Consider the following 27182-nt stretch of genomic DNA (forward strand, 5'->3'; position numbering starts at 1 on the left):
TCACCATTTTCACCGTTATGGCTTTATTTTACTGTGCTGGGGTTAGAAAAAAATAAGGAGCCTATAAAAATCCCACTTTATGAGAAAAGATAAACACCCACTCTCTTCCACTCATCTAAGCTACAGCATTGCAATCACAGTACGCCCTAGAACATGTCAAACGCCGATCTTATCCACACCCGTATTCATGTAGCTCTCTTCCCTAGCTCTGGCATGGGTCACCTGACACCTTTCCTTCGATTTGCTGCCGCGCTTCTCCGCTGCCATTGTCAACTCACTTTGATCACCACAGACCCTGTGGTCTCCCTGGCTGAATCTCAACTCATCTCTCGTTTCCTCTCTGCCTTTCCTCAAGTTACTGAAAAGAAGATTACTCTCCTCCCTCTTGATCCAGCCACGATCAATTCCGCCGACCCTTTTACACTCCAATGGGAAACTATTCGCCGGTCAGCACATCTTCTCTCTCCTCTCATCTCCTCGCTATCTCCACCTCTCTCATTTATCGTCACCGATATATCCTTGCAGTCCTCTATCATTCCAATCACTGCAAATCTGCGTCTCCCTAACTACATACTCTTTATATCATCAGCCAGAATGTTCTCCCTTTTGGCATACTTTCCTTCAACCAAGACTGATGATGGTTCTTTTCAATTTGGCAATGTCATTGAAATTCCTGGCATTCCACCAATACCCAGATCATCACTGCCTCCTGTACTTTTAAACTCAAACAGTCCATTTGCTAAAAATTTTTCAGAAGGCAGTCAGACTATCACTAAAGTGAACGGGGTTTTGATCAACACCTTTGATGGGCTAGAAAAACAAGCTCTAGATATGCTTAATACTGTAAAAGGGTTGCCGCCAGTGTTCCCCGTCGGACCCCTTCTGCCCTGTGAGTTTGAGGGACCAGAATCTCTTGCCACTTTGAAGTGGCTTGAGGATCAAAAGGAAGGGTCAGTACTATTTGTTTGCTTCGGAAGTAGGACAGCCACGTCAAAGGAGCAAATAAGAGAGATCGGGATGGGGCTACTCTTGAGTGGATGTAAATTCTTGTGGGTGGTGAGGACTAAGATACTTGACAAAGAGGAAGAAGAGGGTTTGGATGAGATACTGGGGTATGAACTAATGCAGAGGATCAAGAGTAGTAATAATGGTTTGGTCGTAAAAGAATGGGTGAATCAATGTGAAATACTAAGTCACAAGGCTGTGGGTGGTTTCCTGAGCCATTGCGGGTGGAATTCGGTGGTGGAGGCTGCCCTGAATGGAGTGCCTATGCTGGCATGTCCACAACGTCAGTTTGGGGATCAGAGGATTAATCTCGAGGTGGTTGAAGCCGCGGGATGGGTCCTGTGTGTGAAGAGTTCGGGGTGGGGTGAGGATGTTTTGTTGAAGGGAGAGGAGATTGGGGAGAAAATTAAAGAACTCATGGCCAGTGAATCAGTAAAATTGGAAGCCGCAAGAATTGGTCAAGAGGCAAGGAAGGCCGCTGGGGTTGGTGGAAGTTGCGAGGATTCGCTCAAGAAACTTTTGCAGAGCTGGAACAAGGCGCACTGAGAGATTCATGGATTCATTTCTCTGATAGCTAGCAGCTTCGTGCCAGCTATTCTCTGTTTAGTGTTCTCATATATGTTTTATTACCACTTGTTTGTGCCATATGTAGTCTTGTTGTAGGTTGCAACTGGCTTTGTTTTACCGGCAGGTGGCCATTCCGACAACTGCTGTTTATAATCTAATTAATAAGATATTATTTCTATGGCAATCAAAATCTCTCAGACGTGACCTCGATTTCCTCTCTCTCTCTCTCTCCCTCATTCCAGTCACCTGAAATCTGTCTCCCTACCTTCATTTTCCATTACTGTACGTGTCCAGGGCTGATGATGGTTCTTTACAGTTCGGTGATGTGATCTATGTTCCAGGCATTGATCCATTACTACCAAGATCATCACCTGCTCCACCACTGTTAAACTCGAACAGTCATTGCAAAAGTTTTCCGAGAAGACAGTCCCAATCTCTTGAAACTCGATGGGGTGCTGCTGCTCAACACGTTTGAAGGGCTGGAAAAACAAACATTCTCTAGAGAAGCCTACTCAGAAATGCTAGGTGAAGAACAGAGAATTTCGTTGAAGTATCTCTAATTATAATTATATTTTAATCAATAATATGAATGTTCTTACAACTACCAAGACTAGATATTAAATTTTACAACTAATTATATACATCCATGATCGTGTAGCAACTACTATATTATTAACTTTTGCATTGAGTTCACTTCCATGATTTGTCATGTTTCAAAGGTATAGCATGGGCCACGTGTTTCAGAATTCGAATGATTACTATATGAACCACGTACCCTACTTTTCGTAGTGCATTAAGACACTGGCTAGTGCATCTGCAGCCAGGCAACTAAAGAACAGGGAGGGGCCTGGTTTATCAGGGTTGTACTGACTCGAGGGCCCGGCTAGTTGAACACTAGCATGGCTTTACCGTTCACTGCTGGCCCTTTACATTAAAACAGACACCAAACTTGGCGGTGCAATTTCTAGGAATAGGCACAAAAAACAAAAATCTAAAGGTTTTAAAATGGATGCTGAAAGATATAAATCCAAAGACCTGAAGAAAAGAATACTGTGAAAGTTCAAACAAGCTTACTTCATGCAGCATTTAACAACCAAATGGAAATACAAACAACATGCTTCAAATTCTAGTTAATCAAGACAGTTTTGAACATCTACTGTTTACCATATTCGTTCTTCATAGTTGTCTGTTTTTTTTGTTCCTTGTGTTCATGGACTTACTCAAGCTATGTTCACTACTTTTGGTATACAGTTTGCTTGAACTTGTGTTGTTGCTGGTAAGTAGAAGCAAATGCTTCCAACTGTGTCCTGCCCCCCATCCCCCCGGCAACTGCTTGAGGCGACATCAGCAAAATCCTGACCAACCATTTTTGTTGCAATGACTTTTAGGTTTTTTTTCTTAGTCAAATGAAATTTGTATTAAAATAATGGAAACTACAGTGTAAAATCAGCCCATATATGAGGGTCAAGGCCAGGATATACAATCAAGGTATAGTACCATTAAACAAAAGATTCTCCTATTGGTGCTTAATTAGTTCCGCAAAACAATGCAAACGTTTTAAACAAATCAAAATATTAACATAAAATAAAAGGCAACATCTCAATTTAATAAAAACATCAAAAGTTACCATTGTGCTGAAAATGTCATATTGCTTTTAACTCCAAACTTCATTAGGAAATTTGTAAAATAATTTCCTTTTCATAAAGAATGGGTAAAGGACACCATACCTAGTGAAAGAACAAGTGCATCAACCTCGTTAAATAAATGCCAATTGTCCCATGGCCTCGTATCAATGTTAATCACCTACGATAAAGCATTCTTGGAGTCAGATTCAATAATCAACTTAGAATTTACAAAGGAGGAACGGGAGAAAAGAAGCAGTGCATGGAGAATGGCCATAAACTCTACAAAGTTGGAATCTTGGATGTCAAGTTTTTCAAAATTAAAATTAATAAATGTGTTGATTATATTTTTAATTAAAAAAAATATTAAAAAATTTTGATTATAAAAACATAATTAAAAATTTTACATCTCAAAATGTTAGAAGAATAAAATTTTAATAAAAAATATTATTTAAATATTTTTATTTAAAACATTTGAAGATATTGAGCCACTTTGTATTAACGCCATCACCTGCTCGCACCGGAACATAAATCGCAATCTAGTAAGAAAGAATATTGCGAATCAGTCTCGTTTTTTGTTGTTAAAAACCGATTCATTATAAGCAAACCACAAGGTCCAAAAGTAGACAGCATAAACTATCATCTACTGCTTGTGTGTCATCTGCCAAGGCTCAACCAACCCAAGATTGCAAAAACAATAAACCATGACATGCCCCAGCAAGAAGGTTAGTTGGCTTACTGTTTTGGCTGACGAGTAGATCAATTAAGGAGCCGGTCCCCATTCATTCATTGATTCCCAGTCCTTGATAACTGTCGATCTGATGACTTGTTAATTATTTGTACCAAGATTTTCTTCCCCCAAAAGTTTTGAACCTCACAACATACCAAATTTAAACCAAGATTTTCTTCCCCCAAAAGTTTTAAACCCCACAACATACCAAAAACAATCCTCAGTTCCTCACCCATTTTCTCCACTCAATTTCCAGGCTTGAGCTTCCCAATTTCCAGGCTTAGTTAACATGTCGAACTCTGACGGTATGTACTCCCATCGTCATGTTGCTCTCCTCCCTAGCTCTGGCATGGGTCACCTGCTGCCTTTCCTTCGGCTTGCTGGGTCTCTTATCAGCCAACGATGTCAGGTCACGTTAATCACCACACACCCCATAGTCTCCTTGGCTGAATCTCAACTTATCTCTGGTTTCCTCTCCGCCTTTCCTCAAGTTTCTGAAAAGAAGTTCACGCTTCTCCCTCTTGACCCGTTAACTGCCAATTGCAATGACCCTTTTAAGCTCCAGTGGGAAACTATTCGCCGATCAGCCCACCTCCTCTCTCCTCTCCTCTCCTCGCTATCTCCGCCCCTCTCCTTTATCATCACTGATATGACCCTGATGTCTTCTGTAGTTTCAGTCACCGCTAATCTCTGTCTCCCTAACTACATCCTCTTCACAACATCAGCCAGAATGTTCTCCCTCTTCGCATACTTCCCTTCGATTGCTGAGTCGAAGACCGACGGTGGTTCCTCTCGGTTCGGTGATGAAATTAGAGTTCCAGGCCTTGGTTCACCAATCCCTGTGTCGTCACTTCCTCCAACACTTATAGACTTAAACAGCTTCTTTACGAAAAATTTCTCAGACAACAGTCGAAGTATCAAGAATGTCAATGGAGTCTTGATCAACTCTTTTGAAGGGCTTGAAAAGCAATCTCTGGAGATGCTTACTGTTGGAAAAGCAATGGAAGGATTGCCTCCAGTGTTTCCTGTCGGACCTTTACTGCCCTTAGAGTTTGAAGGGCAATCTTCTTTTGCACCGTTGAAATGGCTTGAGGGTCAAAAGGAAAGGTCGGTAGTTTATGTCAGCTTTGGCAGTAGGACACCTATGTCAAAGGAGCAAATAAGAGAGTTAGGGACCGGGCTGGTACTAAGTGGATATAAATTCGTTTGGGTGGTGAAGAGTAAGGTAGTTGACAAAGAGGAAGACGAGAGCTTGGATGAGATTCTTGGGCAGGAGCTGAAAGAGAAGGTCATGAACAATGGATTGGTTGTAAAAGAATGGGTGAATCAGTGGAAGATACTGAGTCACAAAGCTGTCGGTGGATTTATAAGCCACTGCGGATGGAACTCGGTGGTGGAGGCTGCTTGGCATGGAGTTCCTGTGCTTGGATGGCCACAACATGGGGACCAGATGATCAATGCAGAAGTGATAGAGGGAGGTGGATGGGGGCTGTGCATGAAGAGTTGGGGATGGGTTTCTGACATTGTGGTGAAAGGAGAGGAGATTGGGGACAGAATTAAAGAGCTGATGGGGAGTGAAACGTTGAAATCGACGGCTGCAAGAATCAGTGAAGAGGCTAGACAGGCTGTTGGGGTTGGTGGAAGCTGCGAGAACATGTTGAAGGAACTTTTCCAGAGCTGGAAGAAGACAGAACAGGATGGCATAATTAATTAGCAGCTTGGTGGCAGCTTCTCTGTCTACTGTTTTTAGATTAATAACCAAGTCCATTAAATGTTAATTAAGGAGTAATTACCATGAAAATCTGTAGCTTTTCCTTTTGGATCCTATTATCTCTTCTTTTCCATCTCAAGTATTGATTAATAAGCAAACTTGATGGCAGATTTTGACTGAGGAAATCGAATATGTCACTAGAGACAAAGAATACCTTAAGATAATGTCATTAATACTAAATTTATAAAGTTAATATCAACCGCACATTGTTTTTTTGCCTCCTCTTATCCCCCCAACGCCTATCGATTACAGAGAGAGAGAAAGGCCTGCAGCCCAACAATGACTTGCTTAACAGCCTCCTCTCTGCCAAGCACCCTCTTCCCAATCTGTCAAAACCCCATTTACCTTCATAAAAGAACCTCAACCAGGTGCAGTAAAAACCTGAAAACTTCTTCTTCTTCTTCGTCTTGTTTACCATTGAATCGGGTGCTACACAAGTCTCTTCTTCCTTTGGCTGCTTCAGTTACGATCTTCCTCTCTCCAGCTCCAGGTAGATAGAGTCAGCCCCTATTTGTTCTGTTTATCATCTGAGTTAATGTTGGGTTAGTTATTTCATGGCTTCAGCTATTGAGTTGAGCAGTAGGCTGAGTTGGGTTGTCTTTCTTTTGCAAGTTGAATGACACTGCAATGTTACATCTGCGTGGAATTCAACAAATTTCATGGTTGTAGAAATTAAAGATATAATAGAAAATGATCACTTGAGCTTCTGGTTTTTCCTTTTGGCAGCTAAAGCTGGATTCCTGTCAGGATTCTCTGGAATAGAATCAGTTCCTGGTCCTCAATTACCTCAAATTGACTTCTTAAATCGACTCAACGGTTTGATTCTCTCTAATTTTTTACTAATACTGTGATTCTGTGCCTTGAGTTCAAGTTTTATGAGACACAATGGCCTTTCATTATGCAGAAGAAAACCAGAAGAAGTACGCTGAAGCTGATGAAAGATTCAAGTCATCCCCCTTGCTCAAGCAGCTGTTAGAGCGGTCAAAGCAGAACAAAGAAATGTAATTCAACATTAACCCTTTTGACTTGAGCTATTTCTCTTATTATAATAATGTAGATTTTTACACTTGCCATTGCTGTAAACATAAAGTTCACCTCTAGCAAGACCCATTGTATCAAACAGGCTAGTTTGAGAATTGCAACAATGCCTACAATACCTCTGCTTGATGTGAGCTAATGTCCCTAACCTGAGGCAGAAAATTTTTACTGCATCAAACCAAAATTTTCCAATAAATAAGTATCTACAATGTACTGTCCTTAGGTAAAGTTTAGCTTTGAGTGGTTGGGGAGTTGCAGGTTGAGACTTTGAGGTTATTTCCATCAGTTACAGTGTTAACGCATTTGATTGTGATGTTTTTTTCTGCAATGTGGTAATTTCCAGGAACAGGCAGGAAACTCTAGACAAGTACTGCCTACGTGGGGCAGAGTGGGGTGTAGGGGATTGCTCAGTGGAGGCAATGTCGCCCGAAGAGAAAGAAAGCTTCATCGCCATGTTGAAGCAGAAGTCTGGAGTAAAATGAATGGAGGGTGTTCAGGTCAATGCCTCCCCTTAGACTAAGAGTAGAAGCAAATCCCAACATGGCAAGAACCCTTTTTGCCCTCCATTTCTTAGACGAAGTAAACATGTAATGGTGTTGGTTACAGGCATTTTGGTGAGGTAAGATGAAAGCCATGCTTGGATTGAAATGGCATGCTTCTTAAGCGTGACTGGATGAGTACTTGTCTCAAATCTTTTGTAGCTTGAAGTTTTCCCTTTTAATGGAAAGAAACAGTTGCTTATAAGCTTTATGTGTGATGCTTGTAATCCAACCCTAAAAGACAGCAAATCAATGGTTAAATAACTTCACAAATGAGGAACTGGATGAATGCTTCCTCATGATTAAATTAATCAAATAATTTACCAATTGCATGCTTATATAAATAAAGAAAATCGTTGATTACGCAATGATGATCAAGTTTTTAAACTTTATAAACACGGTTAAAAAGGATCGACACATGTATAAAATAATTCATTAAGTTTATATCAAACTTATGCTTATCGAGATAGCTAAGATTTTATTGTTTAAATTTTTAAATTTATTATAAAGTTTTTTTGACATTTAAACTTTGTCTAATCACGTTTGAATATAATTTGATTAATTCTGTTGAGAAATTTTATATCAAATTAACTAAATATTTTTTAAAAAATAATCGAACAAATAAAAAATCAAGTATTATTAATTGATTAATTAAATCAAATAGATTAATTTGATTGGTAATCGAATTAATGGAAAATTTCAAATTCAAGCTCAATTTTTTTACTTTTATATTTTCTATACTAATTAAAAAGAAAATAAATTTAAATTATACAATCCTAACAAAATCATAAACTTAATAACATTCAAATTTTCTAACACCTTAATAAAAATATACTGAAATACACACCTTTATGCTTATAATCTTAAATCGGTTCATTCGGGTAATCTAAATAACCCATTAAGTTAATTAATTGAATATGATCATTTTCGAGTTAATCAAACCGTTTTAACCAAATTATTCAATTCCTATAATTAATTCAATTTTAACCGAAATTTACTCGCCCGTGACAAAAATTTAACTTGACAGCATAAAAGTATAAAAGAGAGGGCCTTAAACGGAATATACCGAAAGTTGGAGGGCCCCCTGACATCATGAGTCAAAACTGACAGAAAAAGACAATCAAGTATAGTTTTGTTTTTTTCCACTCAAATCCATTTCTGGCCAAAATGAGCACCGCAACCGCCAGCTCATCGACCCAGCAATAGTAGTTGTAATTTCCTCATTTATAGAAATAGAAATTAAAACCCAAAATCAAATTGAAGATCAATTTTGATTCCCAAGCTTCTCAATTTCAGGTACGTTCGTTAATCCATCTCTGAATTTTGATGGGTTTCTTTGAATTTTGATTTTTTTTGGTCAATTGTTTTGTTTTAAACGAAAGCTCGGAGTATTGGGTTTTCCAACACGTAATTGCTTAATTTTTTTAAGCTTAATTTGGTTGTTGTTGCTAATTTTTTATAGGAATTTGTTTAATTCCGGCATTTCGCGTATAAGGAATTATGGATTTCAGTTTTCTAGCTTATTCATGTATGTTTGTGGTGTCAAATCAAGGTGATTTGAGAATTGGGGAATTTTTGAGAAGTCGGTTTTGGTGATTGATATCTCAATAGGTTAAAAAGTCTTGAAATTTGTTGATGATCATTGATAAAAACTCTCCTTTTGGTTCAAATATAGATTCTATTCTGATAATTTTTGTTATTTTGAGGTGGGGATCGTGTGAATTACCTTTTGTTTTTTTTTTCATTATATAATCCATTATTTATTTTGTTTGGTTGAAGTTTGAGTTACTAAAGGACTTGTGATTCACTATTGGTAGGGACTCTGATTGGGAGTTGGGACAATGTATCGGACAGTGGCTACAGCCACGACCAGGGGGGGAGTCCCAACTGATAATGGGGACTCTGTTGTGACCTTGGATCAAGTCCCACGATGGATTGATGCGGAGTATAGGTCTTCTTTGGAGGATGAGAATGAAGATCCTTCGTTTTCGAATTCGTTTTTCCCTGACCCGTTAACATCTCCTGGGGAGGAGAGTAGTAGCAATGGGATGGTATCAAGGTTTCCTGTTGATCATGAAATAAACTCAAAGATATATTTGTGGAGGGGACAGCCGTGGAACCTTGAGGTTGATGCTGTTGTTAACTCTACAAATGAGGTAAGCACCAAGTTTCCCAACCTTATTTGATTTGTAGAGATGCAAAATATTTTGAAGAACCACATCAATTGCTTTATCGTTGGTTATGGACAACCTTGCATTTTTCACACTTACACATGTACGTTATGTGGTTAAGCCAATATGGAAAGGAAATGATGAGAAAAAAGACTGCTAGTAACATTGGAACTGTACTGAATTTCTATTGAGGATTGAAGTGATAAAGAAAAGGACTGAGTTTTAAGGAGGCTTGATTGGTTTTCCAATGGATAGTTAAAATTGACCTGCATGTGCTTTACAATTTTATTCAAAATCTTTGAACTGAACTGAGCTGAGATTTTTTTTTGTTCCCACACTTGAGTATATTTTAAAATTAATTTATGCTTGTGTATTTTCATTTTATCTACCCTTAAGGACTTGAACTTTCTTCTTTGTATATCTAACAATGTGGAAAAAGCTTTGTATATCTAACAATGTGGAAAAAGTTGTAAAATTGTTGGGCTTTTTACTTAACCTTTGTGCTAACTTGAGCGGGTAAGTTTGATACTTAATGTGCAGATATGAGGAATTTGGTTAACGTTTTGATCCCATTAAGGATCAAAGTTCCTCAGCTAAAAACATATCATTATTTAAAGATGTAAATATTCTGATATGTTATTTGCATGCTTGATTGCAGAACTTGGATGAAGCACACAGTAGTCATGGTTTGCATGCAGCAGCTGGGCCTGGTCTTGCAGAAGAATGCTCAACACTGGTATGCTCAACATTAATCAGGAAGAAATTATATGAGAACTTTTTCCATGGATACACTTCATGATCTGTTGCACCATTTGATAGTTCCGTTCTAAGCTTTTTTTAGTGTGTGAAAAAGCTTTGTGATTATGAAGCATGCTGTTGGAAATAAGTAAACCTAAAGCAAGAATGACTTAATGTACCTTTTATGGACAGGGTGGATGCAGGACAGGGATGGCCAAAGTTACTAATGCATATGATCTTCCTGCTAGGTGAGTATGTTCACATACTTCTGTAACTTAGACTGTATAGAGACAATGGTTTGCAAGGATATTATCTGACACTTGCATCTGATGCACTTCAATAAAGTGCTCTGTAAATCTGACTGATAATTATCTTTCAAAAAAAAATCAGAATGATAATTTCTTTTTGTTTATAGTCGAGATGTAATGCTTTCCTATAATTCTTTTAACTGTTTCACTTGCCTTTGTTTTTCATTTGTTTATAATTTATTGTAGAAGACTGAGGAATATAATAGCTTGATGTCATCATTTTGTTTTAATCGTGCATTGATCAGTTTTGTGATCATGCTGCATGAGCAGTGGTTCATACCTCTCGTTTGAGCAGCTGTGATGACTTGCTTGTTATATTCCTTATTTTTGAATCCATTTGGTTCAGTTTGCACTGAAAGTGTTATAGTTAAATTATAGTCATGAAATCTTGTCTTGACTGAAAACTGATGGTTTTATGTATCATATTGTTAGGAGAGTTATCCATACTGTTGGTCCCAAGTATGCAGTAAAGTATCACACTGCTGCTGAAAATGCTCTGAGTCATTGCTATCGATCTTGCCTTGAACTTCTCATTGATAATGGTCTTCGGAGGTTTGATATTGCAGATGCTATACACTGTATTTCTCGAATTTGTTTACTATTCTGTTGTTTTGTGGAGTAAGATAATTATTATCCTTGACATGTACGAATGCAGTATTGCTATGGGCTGTATATACACAGAGGCTAAAAACTATCCCCGTGAACCAGCTGCACATGTGGCTATAAGTGAGAAAATTTCCTACGCGTTACTGCTATTTTTGGCTTCTGTTGATATTTTGTGAACTAAAATATCTGGAATTTCAAAGTTTTTCTTTTTGGTATTACTTTTTGCAACTTTGATTTCATTATTCTAATGCTGTTATTACAGAAAGTGGTGAATTAAAATGCAAGGAAATTTTGAAATGTTTTTCTTATGAAATGAACAAGAACAATAATATAAGATGTTATATTTTGAATATTTGCAATGGATCCGATGCCGTTTGTGCCTCTAATTTTCCTAAGTTGACTGTTTCAATGTGCTATTGGAATACAATGTTCTTGGAGCCATTGACTTTTGTGGACTGTTCATTACCTTTTAAAACCATTTAATTGACAATACATGTCATCTGAAATTTTCATCACTAATACATGGTTTTTACAGGGGTGAAATTTCTTTAAAAAAAGAAAGAACGCTATCTGTTTGCATTTACAACCTTTGTTTCATATTAATATGTTATTGAAAGTGTTTTGGAGGTTGAATGTTTCTGGATTCAAACTTTTTCCTGTTCTTCAGGGACTGTTCGGCGATTTCTTGAAAAGCAGAAAGATAAAATTACTGCTGTCGTTTTTTGTACTAGCACATCACCTGATACTGAGATCTATAAGAGGTAATCGTACTATTTTTATTCATTTCTACTACCTTGCAAAGATGGCTTGCTTATTTAGATGCATTGTCATGATGCCTTCATTTCTTCTTACTTTGTTTTCTTTTTTTAAGAATGCATTGTTATGAGGTATTTTTTTTCTTCGTTTTCCTTTCATTTAAAATGCTATAGGTCTGAGGTGTCGTCTCATTTAATACTGTAAATTGTAGATTGCTTCCGCTTTACTTTCCTCGAGATAAGCATGAGGAGGAGGTGGCCATGTCCAAGCTTCCTGCTGATGTTGGGGATGAGAATGGTGAGACTATCATAGATGAGCGTAAAATCAGAATAAAGCCATTGCCGAAAAAGGCCATCCCAAAGCCTCCCCAAGCTCCAGTTGAACTCCCTGTTAGTGATGTAGGTTTGGTACGAAGGTCAGTAACTCTATTTCATGATAAAAGTCTTTATCATTTTTATACTTTTTTATATTCACTTCTTGGTCGTAGATTGATCAATAAATGCATCATAATGTGAAGATATTGGAATGTAGGTGTGCCTATAGCACAACCTTGTGAATTTGTTGGTTTGATATGCTGTTTTTCCAAAAAAGTATTGTTTAATATATCTAAGTGACTAAGTACTTTTCACAGAGTAATAAATCAAAACTTCAGATTCCATTCCAGCATTTTCTTGTGATAGTGAGTTTAACTTATAACCAGAGTAGTTTTTGATTCAATATTTTGGATTCCTTTGAGCATATTTCTTGCTGTGGGCGAGTACTACTTGCAACCATAGTTGTTTTTAAGATATTTGAAGCCTCTCTATTTCTCTCGTAGCCACTGACTCACACCTACACTTGCTCATGCATTTGTGTACTTGAACACATTTAAAAGCTATGCACTTTATGAAGGGTGGTTTTTAATGAAATATGCTTTGCCTGTCCATATTTAAAAGTTATGCACCTTATGAAGGGTGGTTTTTAATGAAATATGCTTTGCCTGTCCACATTAAAAGCTATGCACCTTATAAAGGGTGGTTTTTAATGAAATATGAATTGCTTTCCCTATCATTTCTGGAGATTATGCATTTCACCATTTTATTTGATCTCTCTATCTTGCACACATATGAGCACGCATGTAGACTCATGAATACTCACATAATAGCCACATGCTTTAGTGAGGTTGGTTTTAAATCTCTTGGATGAAATATGTCCCTGATGGCTCTTTCTTTTCTAGAAATTATGCAGTTCTTTCATATTTGTTGCCGTATGTGGATGTCTGCATCTTGCTATATGCTTTGATCATATATGAGATATGCATTATTCCAGCTTTGTAGATTTTTTGGGTTTTGACTTTAGAGAAAGATATTATAAAAGCAAGAAGTAAAACTTGTTACTTTTTTACTTATTATGTCTAGTTGCTAGATAGTTATGTTTGGCGAAGTGTAACAAACTATTGCTTCTCTGAGTTTCCATGTAGTTTCATGTATTTGCTCTCTTCCAATTATCGTGGTTCTGTTTTAATTATGCTAAATGATCGCTGCCTATTTGAATTTCTAGTCATCAAACGACTATTGGATGATTGTTACTCTTTCAGGAATTCAAATTACTTAGATACATATTTGGATCCCGCTTTCATGTCCTTGATCAAAGATCCAGATCAGAGACGCCAGGAACAATGGGAAAAAAATGCTCAAGCACAAGGTGGTTGGACCTGTGCTAAGATGCTTGGATTTGGTGACCTTGGTGGGCCTCCATTATCAGCTGCTGAAGAATACTCACTTCACTCCAGATACCTCGCTAAGGCAAATTCTCTTAATCTTTCTGAAATTGCAGAGATGAAAATTGTGTAAGTGTATCGTGCAGATGTCCTTTAACTTTTTCCTATCTTGAGTTAGCATTCTGTTTTATTATATTTCATTATTTTTGAGAATCATTTGGTCAAAATTTTCGTTTCCATTGAATAATTTGGGTGTCCCTGTAGTGTTAGTGTTTCTAGGATATTATTCACTATATAAACAGCTGAAGTCGTCAGACTGTTTACTCTTTACTCTCCCTTACCTTCTTCTGAATTTCCGATTTTTATTTGTTGGCTTTGCTAACTGTATGTGGGGCCATGTTTTGTTTATAGTATGAGACTCATTAATTCCATACATGCTTGGATTGGTCCTGGTCTGAATATAATGTTTAGTTAGTTTATTTGTTTTATGTCAGTTACCGCGGGGGAGTGGACAGTGAAGGTCACCCTGTTATGGTTGTTGTTGGAGCACATTTTCTGCTGCGGTGTCTTGAGCTTGAACGTTTTATTCTCTATGTTGTAAAGGTATTAGCTAACTGGTTGGTTCATTTGGACTTCTAAAATTCCAGACACAGTCTCATTGATTGCACATCATTTTACACTGCTTGATTTTGGGAAAATTTTTGTGGTTATGGATGCCTAAAAGCATATTTGTACTCAAAACTGGCCTTTTGAGCTAATATCATCTTTTGATTTTTATTCAGGAATTTGAACCCTTAATGCAGAAGCCTTATACTATTGTATACTTTCACTCTGCAGCATCTTTACAAATGTAAGTATTGTATGGTTTGCAGAATTTTGGTGAAATTTTATGCACTTCAAAGCAACTACAGGGGGTAAACGGTTGGGGGTGGGGGGGTTGGTGTTGGGGGTGTTGGTTAAATGTTTGGATTCTTTAAGTGGAAGGTTTTAGACCTTTTTCTTCTGATAGCAATAGTTCCCCTTATATGTTATTAGCTCATAACCATTGCTTTTATAAGCAATGAATTCTCAACGCATTTCTTTAGGGTCATTAATAAAAATTTTACAGGGTAGCTGGGTCCTACGGGAACTTCCAGCATAAAAAAGGGAAAAGCCTCTTTTCTTTAGGGTCATCAGTAGCATGGCTGTTGGTTATCATGCTTTTCCCGGTGGGAAAGTTTATTTTGATCTGATTGTCAAAGATTAACATATATTAAAACAGTGCCACCATTCAGAGAAGAAACAGTGATGCTATTGGAAAATTGAACTTGCTGTACAACTGCATGTGATTTTATTAAACAATGATCCATAATTTCTTTTACACTTGTGACAGCTGGTCAATTTTTATGCTTCTCATACAAGTCATTCTATGAAATTGCATATAAAATTTTTGGGTACCAGAGGATTTCCTAGACGTTGATAGCAGTAACAGATAATGGCTCGTAGGCAATTGCATAGTTAAAGCAATGAAAACAAGCAAAAAAGTTGTGCCTTTGCAAAAGAATCTAGATTTGGAAATTTCCATTTTAATCAATACAAAATGATCTTGGTACAACACCATTATATAACCAAGATTGTCTTTGTATGCATTTTCAGAATTCAATTTGTTTTTTATCCTTCGCTGCTCATGTTACATTTTTCTCTTTCTGGAATAACCAGCCAACCAGACTTAGGATGGATGAGAAGATTACAGCAAATACTTGGTCGGAAGCACCAACGTAACCTGCATGTATGCAGCTCAACTATTCCATATAATCTGAATATACATTTACAGTCGTAGTTTTGATCCTCTTTCTTGTTTGGTATAGGCAATATATGTTCTTCATCCTACCTTTCACTTGAAGGCTGCAATTTTTGCTCTGCAAATGTTCGTGGACAATGTGGTATGTCTTAATTGTTTCTCATCAAATGATTTACCTGTCTAGGAATTTTGCTGTAACTTGATGTTCTCGGAATTTATCTATAGGTGTGGAAGAAAGTGGTATATGCTGATAGGCTTCTGCAGCTATTCAGATATGTTCCTCGTGAGCAATTGACCATCCCCGATTTCGTTTTTCAGTTGAGTGCTCTAGTTTAATCTAATTATTATTTCAAATGAAACATGCCACCGTTTCTAATCTGTAGGCAAGGGGCATTCTTCTGCAGTGTTATAATTGCATCAATGCAATTCTGTTATTCAACAGTTTGCCTTATTAAGCTTATTAATATGTTGAATGCTCAAGACATAGAACGATAACTGAGAGTAGGATAAGAAAGTTGATTCCAATCTTTTTTGTTGATATGATCATTGCAGGCACGATTTAGAAGTGAATGGCGGAAAGGGTCTTATCGTGGACCCCAGAACGAAATATGTATACCATCGACCATAGACATTTAAATATAGAGTTTCACCAGTTGGAAAAAAGCCACTGATTCTTGTTTTGATTTCTCTTCAACTGTATTTTCTAGGCAGGGTGGGGGGTTTGTATTTGGTGGTTGTTTATCGTGTAGAAATAGTCAAATTCTTAATTTATTGAGCAATGATATGTTTGTTTTATGATGAGGAAAAGTAATATTCTCTCTCTCTTGTATCATCTTAAATGATTTGTTAATAATATTTCAGGGTGATCTGAGCTTTCGATTGAAAGTTGTGCAGTTGGCTTTGTTACAATGTGTTATTTATTCTCTCAATCATCATCATCATGATTTCTTGATGATCATTCTAGGATCTTTCTGAGTTCGTTTTAACCTTTGTTCTGGAATAATGAGTGTACATTCTGCCCTTAAAAGCTCATCAGACAGATTTGAATTGGATATTGGAAAAAGAAATTTCAAGTTCTTACCATTGAAATAAGATATCGGAAATAAAATCAAAGTTCATTGGATGAATACATTCGAGTTTTTGATTTATTATTTGGTATATGATCTTTTTATTTTAAAAAAAAAAACAGAATTTGAATTAGATATATAAAAAAATGAAATTTCGAAGTTCTAACAGAATTTGGAGAACAAGGAATGGATTAATGTGGGCTGTGGCCCAATCGGCCCAAATAACACTACATGGTCCAAAAGAATTCCACGTGTCAGGACTTTGTTGAATAACACACTCAACTCCCTAATCCAGACTGCATATGATTTTGAGTTTTTGACCCCCATAAAATTTTGATATTTTCGTTTCTTTCCCCTTTAGTTTTAGTTTCGTTCACCCGTGTCCCTCTGTTTCCCGTCTACTCTGAAACTAATCGATGATAATTTTAATCTCTCTTGCATCTCTCTTTTTTGTCATAAGATACTGATATTTGATTCCAGAATTTCCTTTTTCTTACTCGTCGGCGACTTTCCGGTGGTTTCTATCATAGAAGGAAAATGGTGCAGAGCCTTTCATTAAGCACCTTAACAACCTCCGGAACCACGGCTGTTTATGGGTCAGAGGTGGTGGGGAGGCGACATTATGAGATAGTTGGGAAAGCCCATGTGAAATCTGGGATTGGTAGACAATCTCTCTGGCATGGGTATGTATCAAGTTTTTACTTTAAAGGCAACCCCAATTTGTTAAGGAAAAGAAATTTGCGGGTTAAAGCCGGTTGGCCATTTAAAGGAGGTGATCAGGAGTTGGGTGCAAGCTCAGAGCGTAGTGAGACTGCTAATGAGGATATATTGATTTTCTTTTTCCAGCTGGACTTGGCTACGCAAGTGCAGGTTTTGATGTCAGCTTCTTATTTTTAGGATAGGACTTTACTGTCTTTTCTTTCATGGGCAAATTGTTTCCACTTATCTTTCAGTTTATGGGGTTGCTTGTGTATTTTGGATTTGCAGCGTGCTTTGAATTTGGAAGAGTATGAAATTGCCCAGCAACTTAGAAACAAGCTTACTGAGGTTTGTCCTGACATCTTTCACCCCAGGGGCCTCTATAACAAATTGCTGGATCCTTTTTTTATGCTTGGCCATCAACTATTGAAGAAATGATTAGTCTGGCAGAAACTTTCATTTTTCTTTTTAACCCATTGCATGCATAATTTATTTATTTACTGGAATTGATTAAGGAAATGATATTGTTGCTGCAGAGGATCATTTTCATTCAAACTTTACACTACGATGTCATAACATCATGAATTTATGTATGCTTGGTTGCCACAATGTGTACCCAAGTCTCTTCATGATAAATGGAGTTGGCAGATGTGTATGCGGTGTGTTTATTAACAGGTATTCCCCTTTTAAGGTTGAAGCAGAAATACTTAAGCAGAAAGAAGCTAAAAGAGGATTGTCCTCAAAGAGTGAAGCCCAAGATAAGGCTATAAGTATAGTGCGACTACGGTGAGTCTCACATTTACTTATCTGCATTTCTTCTTAGGGTGCATATAATTGATTTTTGAGAAAAAGTGTTCATTTTGACTTATTTTCTTTGTAATTTGCTCCCTTGGTTCATTTGGGGTGCTTTAGATTATTGATTTTATTTGTTTCACTTCAGTGGAGACCTGCAGAATGCAATTGAGACTGAGAATTATGCTTTGGCAGCTAAATTACGGGATGACATTTCCAAACTTGAGGCAGAATCTTTGGCTGCATCTGCAAAAGCATTGGCATATGAAAATGCGCAATATGCATTTCGTTTGGGACAGAAAGTTCAGCATAAAATTTTTGGTATATAATCAATATGATTTCCTCTACATTATTTGGACTTTCTTTTTCCTCCTTATGTAGTTCTTGTCCTTCCCTTTCCCCTAAATTCCAAATGCAGATGGTAGTATTGGGAATTGACTTCTTTGTCTTTTTTAATTTAATAACTCCGGTTTCATTCTGTTAAAGCATCAGGACTTGACATGATAGCAAATTGCTACGGTTTTTGTACTCACTCAGTCCTCAGGGAGGGGGGGTGAGGGGGGGGACAGAGAGAAGATGGGGGGTAGGGAGAGGACAACACTGTAGAGCCTTTACATCTATCTGGATTTCCTATGACTGGCATTAATACAAGGTTTTTGTCCTCTTTTTAACTGTCTTTCGCCTGCTTGTTTATCTCATTCAGGTTATCGAGCTGTAGTTTGTGGGATGGATCCAGTGTGCTGTGAATCAAGTTCATGGATGGAAACTGCACAGGTTGAAAAGTTGTCTCATGGTTCTAATCAGCCATTTTATCAGGTTTGATTAATACTACTTTTATAGTTCATCTGGAGTGGGTTGGTATAATTTTTCCTATGTTTTGCAATGGACTACCTTTTGTTTTGCTATGACCGTATTTATATGATGCTGAAACCAATAGAACATAGTATAAACATCATTACTGTAACCATTAGCATTGGATCAGCAAAATCCAGGCAGGTCTTAGTTGTGCTTGCTTTAAATTATAGATGCAAGGAACAGATATGATCAAACTCTAAACTCTGCTAACATCCCTTTGCCTATAACCTAGTCCATTATCATTTAAGTTTTAGATGTTATACATAGGACCTTTAGTGCTTTTCTGTTTTGACTATTTAATCAAGTAACCTGTGAGCCTTTGCTACAATTGTCCCTATGAAAAGTTCATTTCCTTAGGGTGTGTCAGTGCATAGTGCCATTAGTGAGGTCATTCCAGCATTTGAGGATGTATTGATACCAACAATATTTACATGATGTATTGGTTTAATACCAGGAGGATTTAATTTCAAAAAATAAAGTTGTGAGATGATTTTTTTTTTTTTAAATGAGAAAAGAAAAATAAAGAATCTTATTTAAATGTTACAGTATCTAAAAAAAGTTAATATTATTCAGCTTGTTTCTTAAAAAGTCTACTAAATAAGAGCTTTATATACTATAGTGAGAAGGAAGAACATGCTTTCAAGTAGTATCAGGTCATGGCAGTATAGGCAATTTTTCTTATGTAATAGCTATAGCATCATCTGCCACTGAAGAGGGCGGTTGACAGACTGCTAGTTCATAGAGATTTAATGAGGTTCTCTGTTGTTTGCCAGGTCTTGGTTGATGTATATGCAGACCCCAATCTACTAGTGGCATATGGTAAACCATTGCAGTTCTGCTGTTTGCTCAATCCCTTCTGATATTGATTACCTTGTCTCTTTTGTTATTCGAAATCAGTATTATCTCCATTTGCATTTTTTTTACTTCCATCATGTCAGGATCCTGAGCTCTAGTCTTTTCCCATAGTTCTTACCTCCCAAAGTAAATTCTATGCTGGATATGTTTGGATTTGTAGTAATTTTATACAAGTTATCTTGCTAATGCACTGGTGAACTCAATAAATGTTTTCCTATGCTGCAGTTCCTGAGGAGAATCTTTTAGCCCCTGAACAACCAGACTTGGTGAGTGGAATTGTCATTATGCAACATGGTACTCGATAATATCCTCTTGGATTCACTCTGGCTTCCAATATCCAATGTGCAGAGAAGGTTTGATCATCCCTATATATCTTTTCTGTTCTACGGGATGGATGCAGCTGGAGATTTCATTCCCATCAAACAGCTTCGTGAGAAGTACAACCGCCCCCGACATGAAATTCCCCTCAATCCAGAAGGCGATGAAGGTGGAGGCATCACAGGAAATAAGGGCTGATTTTCCTTAGTAGTTTTTAGCATGGCATTCCTCGCCAGAACTGCCATGAAGCATGTATATGGCACTCTTTTCATGTATAGCCAAACCAATGTATCTTTCCTTTCCTTCTTTTTGGTTCCTCTAAAAGGAAAACTGATGCCTTCTAATCAGTATGTAGATAATCATCAAGTAAACCTCTTGCTGAAATCAGAGATTTTCAGGCATTTTCATTGGTTTTTCACTCTTTACAGTTTATATATAAATTTATCCAAGGTTTCCCTGATATTGACAGTATTTTAATTTGAGCTGGCATCCATTCAACACAAGTTAGAAGTTAAAAAATTTGGGCTAGAGTAACATTATAGTGTTTCTTTATAGTGGTATTATATGAAAATATAGTCAAATTTATCTTTTTTTATTTTTAAAAATTAAATTAAAGAGCAAAACATATTGGGATTTATAAATTTTCAAAGAGAGAATAAAGAGGAAATTATTTTGATTAATAGCACCATGTAATATAAAATAACAGTTGATTAAATGTTATTAATCAAAATTTTATTTTTTATTTTATATTACATAATATTGATATATCATGATAAATAATAAAGTGATATATATATATATATATATATATATAGTATGATGATATGATCATGTAGTAGTATTCATAGGTTCAATTCCTTTTAGATATCTGGTTCTCTAAATGGGCCAAGACCAAAGCCCATTGACCCACTCTACTGTATAGCCTTGGCACCAGTTTCTCTTTTCTTGTCCAGCCTCTCTCGCTCTGTTTCCCTTGCTGAGCTAAAGGTACAGTCAGTTCCTTTCTGCAATGACCACCCTTTACATGCCCTTATTCAGATCATGTACCAAGCTTAGATCACTAACTCAACTCCATGCCTACCTTTTAGTCGCCGGGCTTCACCGTGACCCACTCCCTTCCACCAAGCTCATTGAATCTTATGCCCAAATGGGTTCCTTTCGATCTTCAAAACTTGTTTTCAAAAACTTCCCAAACCCAGATTCTTTCATGTGGGGTGTTCTGATAAAATGCTCTGTTTGGAACAACTTATTTCAAGAAGCCATTTTTCTCTACCAAACCATGATGAAAAACAACCAAGCCCAGATCAGTAGTTTTATATTTCCTTCTGTTTTGGGGGCTTGTTCTGGTTTTGGTGATCTGGGCACTGGTGGAATGGTCCATGGGACCATAATAAAAAATGGGCTTGATGAAGATTCTGTAATTCAGACTTCACTTCTTTGCATGTATGGTGAAATGGGGTGCTTAAGTTATGCTAAGAAAGTGTTTGATGAAATGCCAATTAGAGACTTGGTTTCGTGGAGTTCGATTATTTTGAGCTATGTCGAGAACGGGAAGGCAAGTGAAGGATTGGAGATGTTTCGTTTAATGGTCTTGGAAGGTATTAAACCGGACTGGGTAACAATGCTTAGTGTAGCTGAGGCTTGTGGTGAGTTGGGACTTCTGAAATTAGCAAGGTTGGTGCATGGTTATATAGTAAACAGGAAGATTGAAAGTGACGGTTCATTGGCTAACTCTCTTGTTACAATGTATAGCAAATGTGGCGACCTGGGTAGTGCACAGAGGATCTTTCTAAATGTAACTAACAGGAGTACTACATTGTCGACAGCAATGATTTCCAGCTATAATAGAAGTGGTAGGTTTATAGACGCGATAGAAGCTTTTGTTGATATGTTAGACGCTCGTGTGGAACCCAATGCAGTAACCATGATGAGTGTTTTAGGTTCTTATGCAGGGTTAGGTTGGCTTAGAGAAGGGAAGTTGGTTCATTGTTACATTATCAGGAAAGAAATGGATCCTGAGTATGATATTTTAGGGCCAGCTCTCATTGAACTATATGCAGAATGTGGAAAGTTGAACTATAGTGAGAAGGTTCTTCAGAGTGTTGCAGGCAGAAATATTGTGTCATGGAATATGCTCATATCAATTTATAGTCAGAAAGGGCTGTTAACAGAGGCATTGGTACTGTTTGTGCAGATGCAGACCAGGGGATTGATGCCTGACACGTTTAGCCTTGCAAGTTCTCTCTCAGCTTGTGCAGGTGGAGGTTTACTGCAATTTGGAGATCAGATACATGCTCATATTATCACGAGAGGCCTCTCAGATAAGTTTGTCCAGAATTCGCTAATTGATATGTACTCAAAATGTGGTTTAACAGAATTAGCATATATGATATTTGATAAGATCAAAGAGAAAAGTGTCATAACATGGAACTCCATGATTTGCGGATTTTCTCAAAATGGTAATTCAGTAGAGGCAATTAGCCTCTTTGATCAAGTGTACTTGAACGGTCTTGAGATGAATGATGTCACCTTCTTAAGTGTACTTCAAGCATGCTCCAATTTGGGATATCTTGAGAAGGGAAAATGGCTTCACCACAAGCTCCTTACATACGGTGTGAGGACAAATCTCTATATTGATACAGCTTTAACTGACATGTATGCTAAGTGTGGAGACCTTCGAACAGCCCAAAGAGTTTTTGATAGTATGTCAGATAAAAGTGTGGTGTCGTGGAGTGTCATGATTGCTGGATATGGAGCACATGGTAGGGTAAATGCTTCCATCTCACTCTTCAATCAAATGGTGGAATCAAGTGTAAGACCTAATCAGGTTACCTTCATGAACATTCTTTCAGCTTGTAGTCATGCAGGATCCATGGAAGATGGAAAATCTTATTTTAACTCGATGAGGGATTTCGGTGTTGAGCCTAACTCAGAACACTACGCGTGTATGGTCGACCTTCTAAGTCGTGGTGGTGATCTGAATGAAGCATATAGAATCATCAATTCGATGCCATTTCCTGCAGATGCAAGCATTTGGAGTGCCCTACTTAATGGTTGTCGAATCCACCACAGGATAGACATGATCAAAACCATTGAAAAAGACCTTTTAGATATTAATACAGATGATACTGGATACTACACCTTGTTATCAAACGTATATGGTGAGGAAGGAAACTGGAAGGAATTTGGGAAAGTGAGATCAGCAATGAAAGGCATAGGTCTTAGGAAGGTTCCTGGCTATAGCACAATTGAGCTTGATAAGAGAGTTTATAGATTTAGTGTTGGAGATACTTCACTTCTGCAAACTGAGGAAAGTCTCTGTTTTTTGGAAAATTTCCAAAATTTGGCTCAAGAATATATTTGTAATTTCGAAAACAGTAATTCAATGCTTGACAGTGTCATAATTTCCAAGGATATTTACTCACAACAAGAAGTTAGCAATTGTACTTGGAATAATCAAATACCAGTTGATAACTACACAAGTCATCTCATAGATCTTTGAATTCTTTAAGAAAAATTAACTCAAGAATCAAGCACAGAGCAATTGCTGTGCACCTAAGTTGTTACGCTGTTACAGATAATTTGAACTTTGTACAGAGAATCGGTAAACTAATACCAGATGTTTTGACATGTATCAGCACTTCCTTTACAGGTAACATAGCTATGAAGCAAGCTTATTAAGTAAACCTAAGCTGTTCAGATGATCTGCATTCTCCAACCAAAAGAATCAAAAGACTTACTACATTTGGAAAAACCTACTTGAGTAGATCATCTCACCCTACCTCCATAGATCAAGCTCTGTATTATACATAATTGGCAATGGGTACAGCATGATTCCTGTAGATTGTTCAGTTATACAGCGAAACCAGGATAGGTGCTACATGAGATGTAAAGATGATCCCTTCTGTATTCTTCTGTGCATTCTATATAAGATTATATTATCATCTTAGCAAGTGAAAGGGCTTAAGGCCAACCCTGGGTCACTACTCAAAAAACTACACAAAGAAAGAACTATGGGATGGAAAAGTCACCTCAAGAATGGTTCTAACCCTGTGAGAACTGAACATAATTCCAGATTTGTGCATCACTGGAATCAACACTCGTTGCATTATAGGAGTCCCACCTATTAAACACACGGTCACAAGGACCTTCTTGCACACTGCACCACCATCTCAGTGATAGATTATTGATGTTGCATATCGTCTCAAGTTCCCTCTTGTTAAGATGTATACAGAGATCCATGGGTGCAGCAATACAAAACAATTTTACAAGCTTGACAACTGCTGATACAACAAGCTCTTCATGGTCATGTTTAGAGGAGTAAAATTCCAGAAAGTTATCCACAATGAATCTTCCAACAATCATCTCCCCTATCAGTTCTTTAATTTTGGGCCATGAGTTTCAGTGCCTAAATCTAAGACAAATGTATCCATGAAGATCCAAGCTAATTGAAATCAGTACTCAGGACATTTTCAACTTGAACCAGGCACAAGTTCTGGGCAAGTTTCTAATGCAAACCAACATCCAGAATTCAACCTGTCCTTAAGAGAACCTTACATTCATCTTCATAAATTCAATTCAGTTCCTGATTGCCTCCATTTTTTCAGTAAGATCCTACGGACTCCAAACATGCATGTAAAAGACTAAGCAAGACATGCTACTCTAGAATATGAAAGGTCTTTATAAGTATCCATCTCTGTGATGCTACAAGCAGGGTCCTTGCTCAATCCTCTATGCTTCATCAACTCTCTCACCTGATTAACCTGAGTCCATCTTCCATCCGAGGCATACAAGTTAGAAATAAGCACATAATAACAACCTCTATCAGGATGTAAATCTAGCATTTTCTTGATAGCCACCTCTCCAAGATCAAACCTTGAATGGAGTCCACATCCATGAAGAAAAGCTCCAAACAAGCTAAGGTCTGGTTGAATAGGCAATTTGTCAATAAAGTCCCAGGCTTCTTCAAGCCTTCCAGCACGGGCCAACATATCAACCATGCATGCATAATGCTTCATAGAAGGGACAAAGTTATAGTCCTGGCACATCGAATTAAAATATTTCCATCCTTCCCCAAGACTCCCTGTATGGCCACAAGCAGATAAAATGGTTGTGAAGATTACTTCATTTGGCTCCACATTTTCCTTAACCATATCATTAAAAAGTGCAAGGGACCCACTACTGTCCCCTTGAATTCCATAACCACCAATCATTGCACTCCATGTGACAGTGTTTTTCTCTCCCATACTGTCAAATATGGCACGCGCAGATTTAGAATCCCCACTTTTGGCATAGAAATTCAAAACTGCAGTGCCAACATAAACACTAGATGATAATAGGCCACCTTTTGTAGAGTAAGCATGAAGAGAAGAACCAACTTGGAGAGCACCAAGTGAAGCACAGGCTGAGAAGATGCTTACCACTGTGACTGCATCAGGTGATACAGATTTTGACCTCATTTGATGAAACAGTTCAAAGGCTTCATATGCAGACCCATTTTGTGAATAACCAGAAATGATTGAATTCCAGGCAATTATATTCTTATCTGAGACTGTCTCAAATATGTACCTAGCATCTCCAATCATTCCGCACTTGGCATACATGTCCACCAGAGCATTTATGACTGTTGAATCCTTAAGTCCGAGCTGAATCCCCAGAGCATGAACTAACCTTCCAAAACTCAAATTGCTCAACTGCGCACATGCTGAAAGCAAACTTGCAATGGTAACGGCATTGGGCAATATCCCAAACCATTTCTTATCAATAAACAACTTCAAAGCCTCATCAGGAAATCCACTCTGAGAATATCCAACAATCATTGCTGTCCATGAGACAAGATCAACAGAAGAAAGCTCATCAAATACAGAACGAGCATCTCTTATGCTGCCACACTTAACATACATATCTAAAAGAGTAGTCACCGAGTAGGAATTAAGTTCAATACCATTCTTAATAACATATCCATGTACCCATTTCCCCTGATGTAAAGCCCCTAACTTTCCGCAAGCAGTCACCAAGCTCCCTAACGTGAATTCATTACCCTCAACCATTGCTTCTCTCATCCTATTAAACAAAACCAACGCGTCTTCAGCACAATCATTTTGTACATACCCTGCAATCATCGAAGTCCACGAAACCACATTTCTATCAATAATTTCACTAAAAACCTTACGAGAACATTCAATTTCTCCACATTTAGCGTACATATCAACAAGACCAGTTTGAACAAAACTATCAGGATTCCCTACCTTCACAATCTGGCAATGCACTTTCCGCCCTTCATCAATATCCCGCATTTCGCTACACGCCTTCAACACAACCGAAAAGACAACATTATCGCACATTCTAACACTCATTCTCATACGAGCGTAAAACCCAATAATCTCCATACACAAATCATTCAAAAAGTACCATCTGATCATCACTTTCCAGGAATAAAAATCTGGGTCAGGAATTTGATCAAACATTAACCGGGCATAACCAACGTGCCCAAACAAACCGTACAGGCTAACCAATTTGGTGTCACATAAAAGATCACCTTTAATGCCATTTATAACGAACAAGGCGTGGACTTTCTTGAGAGAATCGATGTTTCTGCAAAGACCCAGAAGAGCAAAACACGGGTTTAAAGAAATCGAGTGCATTGAAGCTAAAGTTCGGTCCATCGAAGGGTATTCCAAAGGATGGTCGGTAGTGTAAGAAAGACATCTCAATTGAAAGCAAGGCTTCCTCCTAGTAAGAGAAACAAAACCTTGCCTATGAAAGAAAGTGAGAAGCCTTTTCATCATTTTATATGAGTTTAAGCTTCCTAGTCAAGCCCTGCCGCCATTTTTGTGATATGGCTTGGTTTTCTCAGCTATGGTTCGGTAGTTTATTTACAGTAATCAGGGTTACTAGCTTTCTAGTAGGCTTAAGAGACGTTTAGCTTCCTTAATCTATGATTTGTTTCTCCGAAAAGAACAGTCTTTGAAACCATTTTGTCCGTGCAAAGTGTGTGCTCGGTCGGACACACAAGACAATTCATTTGTATTCCCCTTTTTGCCCTCCTTCTTGAGTGCAAGAAAGGGAGATTATTCAATTTGTATTATTCTTGTAATAAATAAAACTTTTCTTTTCAGAAATATTTTTATTCTGTATTTTTATTATAAATGTTCAATGAGATAAAGGGTAATAATTGAATTTGAAAACCCATATAATTTTGTTTTTAAATATTTAAAAAATATCAAAATGATTTTCTAATTTAAATTTCTTTTTTAAAATTTTATT

The 27182-nt window shown here is 37.4% G+C and overlaps 7 protein-coding genes across 7 annotated transcripts; 6 read left to right on the top strand and 1 right to left on the bottom strand.

The window, feature by feature from the left end:
- On the top strand, positions 18 to 1756 carry LOC18610303 (UDP-glycosyltransferase 13). The gene has a single exon (XM_007045876.2). The coding sequence runs from the start codon at positions 154 to 156 to the stop codon at positions 1549 to 1551; it is 1398 nt and encodes a 465-aa protein (XP_007045938.2). The 5' UTR covers positions 18 to 153; the 3' UTR covers positions 1552 to 1756.
- On the top strand, positions 3700 to 5803 carry LOC18610304 (UDP-glycosyltransferase 13). Its single transcript, XM_018115059.1, has one exon. It carries the CDS (start codon positions 4214 to 4216, stop codon positions 5636 to 5638), a length of 1425 nt encoding a protein of 474 aa, XP_017970548.1. The 5' UTR covers positions 3700 to 4213; the 3' UTR covers positions 5639 to 5803.
- Positions 5896 to 7477, top strand: LOC18610305. The gene is made up of 4 exons (XM_007045883.2): positions 5896 to 6185; positions 6422 to 6511; positions 6600 to 6696; positions 7077 to 7477. Exons 1-4 carry the CDS (start codon positions 5975 to 5977, stop codon positions 7213 to 7215), a joined length of 537 nt encoding a protein of 178 aa, XP_007045945.1. The 5' UTR covers positions 5896 to 5974; the 3' UTR covers positions 7216 to 7477.
- LOC18610306 (protein GDAP2 homolog) lies at positions 8424 to 16232 on the top strand. Its single transcript, XM_007045886.2, has 15 exons — positions 8424 to 8568; positions 9090 to 9428; positions 10102 to 10179; positions 10374 to 10429; positions 10922 to 11041; positions 11145 to 11215; positions 11763 to 11856; positions 12063 to 12266; positions 13428 to 13679; positions 14045 to 14153; positions 14333 to 14400; positions 15249 to 15318; positions 15398 to 15472; positions 15556 to 15647; positions 15883 to 16232. The coding sequence occupies exons 2-15, from the start codon at positions 9114 to 9116 to the stop codon at positions 15956 to 15958; spliced, it is 1680 nt and encodes a 559-aa protein (XP_007045948.2). The 5' UTR covers positions 8424 to 8568; positions 9090 to 9113; the 3' UTR covers positions 15959 to 16232.
- LOC18610307 lies at positions 16721 to 20334 on the top strand. The gene is made up of 8 exons (XM_007045888.2): positions 16721 to 17267; positions 17385 to 17444; positions 17788 to 17882; positions 18037 to 18209; positions 18592 to 18704; positions 19517 to 19562; positions 19824 to 19864; positions 19947 to 20334. The coding sequence occupies exons 1-8, from the start codon at positions 16935 to 16937 to the stop codon at positions 20112 to 20114; spliced, it is 1029 nt and encodes a 342-aa protein (XP_007045950.2). The 5' UTR covers positions 16721 to 16934; the 3' UTR covers positions 20115 to 20334.
- LOC18610308 (putative pentatricopeptide repeat-containing protein At1g69350, mitochondrial) lies at positions 20829 to 23844 on the top strand. The gene has a single exon (XM_007045893.2). It carries the CDS (start codon positions 20926 to 20928, stop codon positions 23416 to 23418), a length of 2493 nt encoding a protein of 830 aa, XP_007045955.2. The 5' UTR covers positions 20829 to 20925; the 3' UTR covers positions 23419 to 23844.
- On the bottom strand, positions 23403 to 26925 carry LOC18610309 (pentatricopeptide repeat-containing protein At2g03380, mitochondrial). The gene has a single exon (XM_018115057.1). The coding sequence runs from the start codon at positions 26702 to 26704 to the stop codon at positions 24560 to 24562; it is 2145 nt and encodes a 714-aa protein (XP_017970546.1). The 5' UTR covers positions 26705 to 26925; the 3' UTR covers positions 23403 to 24559.

Source organism: Theobroma cacao, chromosome 2 (assembly GCF_000208745.1).
Source record: "Theobroma cacao cultivar B97-61/B2 chromosome 2, Criollo_cocoa_genome_V2, whole genome shotgun sequence".
NCBI classification, from domain to species: Eukaryota; Viridiplantae; Streptophyta; class Magnoliopsida; order Malvales; family Malvaceae; genus Theobroma; species Theobroma cacao.